The sequence below is a fragment of the Pyxicephalus adspersus genome, chromosome 4 (genome assembly GCF_032062135.1).
Source record: "Pyxicephalus adspersus chromosome 4, UCB_Pads_2.0, whole genome shotgun sequence".
Classification (NCBI taxonomy): Eukaryota; Metazoa; Chordata; class Amphibia; order Anura; family Pyxicephalidae; genus Pyxicephalus; species Pyxicephalus adspersus.
In genome coordinates, this window is record NC_092861.1 from 66699977 (window position 1) to 66705976 (window position 6000).

At 36.2% G+C, this 6000-nt stretch overlaps 1 protein-coding gene across 1 annotated transcript in view; it reads left to right on the forward strand.

Moving 5' to 3' along the window:
• Positions 1-4722, forward strand: part of LOC140329791 (collagen alpha-1(XIX) chain-like) — a 94607-nt gene extending 89885 nt beyond the window's left edge. The window contains exons 9-10 of the mRNA XM_072410184.1: positions 3206-3259; positions 4618-4722. Of these exons, the coding sequence (XP_072266285.1) occupies positions 3206-3259; positions 4618-4722 (159 nt within the window). The remainder of the gene's footprint in view (positions 1-3205; positions 3260-4617) is intronic.
• The last annotated feature ends 1278 nt before the right edge of the window (positions 4723-6000 follow it).

A 6000-nucleotide genomic window follows, 5' to 3' on the forward strand; every position in this document is an offset into this window, starting at 1 on the left:
CTTCCTCACTAAAGCCACTAAAGCACAGGCATCCCTCTCCTGCGCATGCTTGCAGTTCTGAAGCTGGGCGTGCCTCTGTTTCCAAGCTTTATCAATTCCGTCCAATCCGCTGGCCAATCAAAAGATAGCCTTTTAATCAGCCCTGGCTATTTAGCTGGCTCTCAGACTGCACTTTGTGTTCGTGCATCAAGTCGTGTCTCCATTGTGCTGAGCCCTTAGTTCTGTGAACGAGTTCCTGTATACCTGCTGCCTAATCCAGTGTTTACTGTGCCCGGCTTCTGTGTTAAACCCTCGTTGTCCAGTCTGTTGGTTCCTAGCCAACTTCCCTGTGCTGTTCCTGTGTTCCTGTCTGTCTGTAGATATCCCTGCTTCTCCTGTGCCTCCTGCTGTTTCCAGTGTCACCAGTGTTCCCTGTGCCCGCAGTGGCCCCTGTGTCATTTCTGTCTGTCTCCTGGATTCCTGGCTCATGACCCCTAGCGTGTGACCTGACCTCTCTTGCTTGCTGCCTGTCTTGATCCTGGCTTTCCTTGACTATTCTCCTGCCTGGTGATTTGGTACCATGCTTGCCCACCTTGGTGTGCCCAAGGACTTCAACCAGGCTATTAACAGCAGGGCAACATCCTCACCATCAGAGGCTCTGGGGAAAACCTGGTTATGGCTTAGATTCTGCACCTTGGCCCTTCTCAGGGCTCGCACCACCTCCATACGCCCCCTAGTGGTCCTGTCTCTCCGTGTGTGATATATATAAATAAAATTATGCTGAGTGTTTGCTACTGCCCAAGAGGTTATAATGCTAATATATGCTCTCACCAAGAATGTCTGTTAGGATAATGAAAGTACTTCTATGTGGGAGCTAGACATGTGAAGTTTACATTTATTGTAAATTATTAATGCTCAAAATAACAATTGTGTTAATTAACAATAGTGAGACTAAAAGTATGTTAACATAAGTTAATATTAATTATTTTATTTCCAAATATAGTGATATTAGTTTTATCATAACAATCTTTCCCTAGGGGAAAGCAGGTGATCATAGCAGTTCATCCAGTAGAGAGTTCAATTATTCATAAAACGTATAGTTGTTTATGGGTGATGTTATTTTTTTAATCTCATTTGGGGCCTAATATTTCAAATGGTAATTATCACAGTTTTGCAAACTAAGGTGGAAGATAGTAGGAATAGGTTTACAATCCACTTATACTAGTGAACATATCTTTATGAAAAGATATTGCAAAGTCCTATGTAATCATAAAAATAATTTCATAGGACTTTGCAATGTCTTTTCAGGCCTAGGCGATCAAGAATGAATTAGGAGCGCAAACCTCTCGTGATACCTACGTCAGGCATCCTGGGAGGCTCTTGGGTGCTCCTTCTGTGCATGCCCGAGCATCTCGGCCATGCACAGAAGGAGCCTTTTCGTGAGGAAAAAAAAATTTGACAGTCTCACGCATGCGCAGTAAGATCGACATTTTTTTTAATCCTACGTCACTCGATCTCGCGTCTGGGTCGGGTGACGTAGGATAAAGAACCCGGAAGAAGGGACGAAGATGGTGGCGCCCGGAGCGCAGGCTCTGAAAAGGATACCGGGAGGACACGGAACCATATTCCAGACACCCCCGGAGGGATCTGACTGCCCTGCGGGATTGAAGGTTAATCTTTTTTTTTTTTTTTTTTTTTAGTTTAGTTTCTTTTTAAATATTACATAATGCACCTTTTTCATATTTTTAACCTATTTTCTCTAAAATTCATTAATATTTTCTACTAAAATCCAGTCCCCACGGGTGCCAAGTTTTTTTTTATATGTTATACTGCAACATGCAGCAGTTCTCTTTCTACTGTACAACTTCTTTTTTGTGTGTGATATCATTATTATTCTTTGAGGTCCCAAAAGGCCACAGGCACAATGCTGCACATTTGGTGGACCTGCGTGTTGATCAAGATGTACTGGCAGCAAGTCTGTAAAATTGGCTAACAGATAGTTGAGACTTTGTTTCCCTTTACCCCCTCTCTATGTTTACTACCTGACCAAGGGAAATCCCTGCGTTGTGTATACAATTTTTTTACTAACTTTAAATCTCAAAGCGACCCGCAGTCTGATCCCAGTGCTTTGGAAATCCTCAACCAGTCTCCTGATCTGTGGTTGGTCACTAGGGTCCAAGATACTTGCCTGAGGGAGGAATCATAATCTCTCCTGATCAGGTGCATAAGTTTACACAAACATTGACTTAATGGGTATTCTACTACTCGGATTCCTACAAACAAACTGATAAATATTACAGGTCTTTTATGGTACTAGATTATATTGATTTTGCTATTGAAGGAAGTCATGTTTTTGTTAACAGTATGTGTATTGCATCTCATTTTTATCTGTGGTTCTGCTATTGTATGTTCTATGTTATGTATATGTTTTATTCAATAAGCTGCTGTATCTCAATAACAATTAAAGAGTAAAAGAAACTGAGAGGCTACCTCTCAAAAGTAAAGAAAATGATCTTTTATATATTAGTCATAACACGTATAAAAATTGAGATTTTATATTTTTCATTATTTTCTGTCCCAGTGACAGTGGTCCAGTAGACAAACAGAAGGGTAAATCTCTCTCTTTGGGATTACAGACAGCAAAACAAATGCATAAAAAGTCTCAACCCTTTCAGGCTCCCAAATTTAAAAAATATTTTTCCATAGATATAGTGTAAACATACCTGCATATTAAAAAAATGAAAATGATTTTCAAATTATGCTTCTTCTAATGTCTGCAAATTGTAGCAGACAATGGAAGAGAAAGATGTTCCCACAGGGCTGTTTTGCGCATATACCCTATGCCTTACTAGCTAGCCAATAGCAAAGATGAGTATCACCAGTTCCATACTTTCCTGAAAACTAGTGGATAATGTCATACTAAACATGACAAGTGTATTTGCCTTTCCCAGGTGGGGCTATATATACAGTTTGTTTAAAACATTGAAATGTTTTACAATGATTTCTAGGACTATTTGATATGTACTGGATAAATATATACTGAATAAATATATAAACTGAACAATAATATATCAATAATAAATTAGGTAAAAGTTAAGGACCAAAGTGCAGTAGCTTAGAAAATTTTAGTTTGGCTATAGTATGCTTGAAGGCAAACTTTTATGCGTGTTTCTCTGTACTGTATTACCCTCCTTACTAAACATTGCCTTATTTACTGCATCTGTAGGGAGAAAAAGGAAGCCAAGGGGAACCTGGCTCACCCGGAGAAATTGGGGAAAAGGTAACTATGATAATTCTCCTAACTAATAAAATATAAAACATTTACAATATATGGTATATTTTGATTATATGATGATTTAAAGGTTACAGACTCATTCCAACTGGACAGAATTCAGCATTTATCATTTTTCTCTTTCTTAAAAAATAAAAGTTGCTTTTAATGAGAGAACTACATTTTGCTATACAAATCTTATGGCCGCTATGCTCCCACAGAAACATCAAACTATTCACATGATGTCAAACTGTGGTCATTGATTTTAAATAAAACTACGAAAATGAAGTGGAGAACAGAGTGCAAGTCAATCTCTACTGTAATCCTAACACAGTCGGAGGTGACAAATTGACAGCTGTGAGCTGATTGGCTGCAATGGGCAAACTACATTTGTTGTTTTAGACACTATAATAAATGGGGTCAGTTGCTATTACAACTGTTTCTAAGGGTTTTTGGATTAGAAATGAAACTGACAATATAATTTAAGAATATGAAAATGTTTCTTTCTTAGATATTTTAAACCGTATTCATATTTTATATATATTATATATATATTTTTCAATCCGTTTTCAGCAGTGGGCAGTTTCTTCCTCATTTGGAAATAAATAAGTAGATAAATAAGAACAAATAAAAATGTAAAAAATACTTAACATGAGTTTCCTGAACCTTGTGTTATCTAATAACTGTTATATTAATCAATGTAATTAGTTACTTGTATTTATATATTGCCAACATATTATGCAAAGCTTTAAAAAGTCCATAGTCATGAGGCTAATGATCCCTCAAAAAGGCTCACACTTTATCGTCCCTACCATAGTCATATGTCATTAACACAGTGTAAGGCCAATTTTGGGTAAAATCAAATTAACCTAAATTGCCAATGACGTATCAAAAATTTTCTTAAATATTACAGAACAGCCAACTAGTTTCCAGCTGTTACAGTTTCAATGCAAATTTAAATATGAATTTTGAATTTGGTTCAGTAGCCAAGATCGACATGGCATTTTCATTCCCGGAGCTTGTACATCCCTTTTGAAATCAGTTATTATAATGAGGCAGTCTGCATGTATGCATCAAAGGGCTAAGGGCAATTTACTCTGTTATACACAGATAGCTGAAACTCTTTTGGAAGTTGGAAAGTTTTTAGTTGCACATTTGGAACATTATTTCACCCTACAATTAGATTTCCATTAACTTAACAGGCCTTAGTCACATAATAATTTTATAGAAACATTCCTACTTAGACTTTCAGAGGAAAGCCCTGGGGTAAATCTGAATTTAATTGAATGTTTTATAGAAGTCTCTTTTTTTCTGATCCTCTCTCTTTGTACCTCGTATTATAATTCTGTATAGTTCTTTTGTTAAAGCTTTTGGCTCAGACATTTCTTCCAACACCACCAAGGCATGGCATTGATTGTGGAAGCCCAGTCTACACCCTTGCTGACAATGTAGCTCTAGAGATTTATTTATAGGGAAGCCCTGGCTTCCATCAAGCCAGCAAATTGTCTGAAGCTGTTCCAATGTGCATATAAACACTCAGCATGTATTATTGAGAATGGAATTATTTTTTACATAACACTATGCAGCACCATGATAATTCTAAATCAAGAGTCCTCTGCGTATTTACCTAGGGATTAGTTTGCTGGAAAATATCAAAGGACTTTACAGAGCTCCTTCCCTCATTCTTTTAAACTCATAGCGTTAAAAATAGGCCTAGACTTAAATTGTACATAAATAAAATGACACGGTTTTCACCACTCTGAAGTATGAGAGTTCTGCAGAGTTTGTAAATGTACACATTTAGAATACAGGAAAATATGATAACATTTCTGCAAACTTTTAATAAATATGTGCATATTTCTTGTTTCAATGTAACCTCAATTATATGCTCAAAAGAAATGAAGGCTGTGTGAAATTGGTTTAGAGGGAGCCAACATGCATTGTTCCCACACAAGTATCTTTTTTTACAGCTGTGTTATGCCTTGGTAAACTGAGGGATTACAGAGGAAATCCTTAGGCATCTGACTAACTGTTTTGGGCTTTCAAGTTTTGCCAGTCACAAGTTAGCAAAAGCTGTTTGAGGTGAATTTATGGCAATGAGCATTCCTCTACAAGTTCCTATTGGTCCCAGGGATATTAACATCTGTATAATACATTATCTTAGTGGTATTTGAGGAAACACATTTCAGAATGATTATAGAAGTCAATCAAAGTGCTTTAGAACAACAGTAACAGAAATGTGTGAAGAGAAAACAATTCATCCTTTTTTCACATTTAATTTAATTTCCATGTAAGTATCAAATAAAATATATTTAATCAAAATAAACACTAAGACATAAAGAAACACAGCAGCATTGATTCATTTAACACAGACACTTTTTATAACATTTTCATAATATGGTAATTACCAGAATGCTCAGAACACGTAGACATATGGTAATATTTATTATTTGCCAGAACAACTATTATTTTCATCAGTGACCACCAAAAGGGACAGAAAATACCAATCATTATCATGCTTAAAAGCTTAACAAATATGCTAACTTTTTACATCCAGTGTATGACCTATTAGTTATACATTTTCCAAAGATTAAAATCTAATCACTCCCAATAACAAAAAATTTAAAATTTTTAAAATGCTTGTGTATTCAATAACAATTTTGCTTTGATTTTGATTCCATTAGTGTTGTAAGCCATATGTTGCATATTGACCTATTAAGTCCCTGTTTACTCATTTTTCTGTTTTCTGT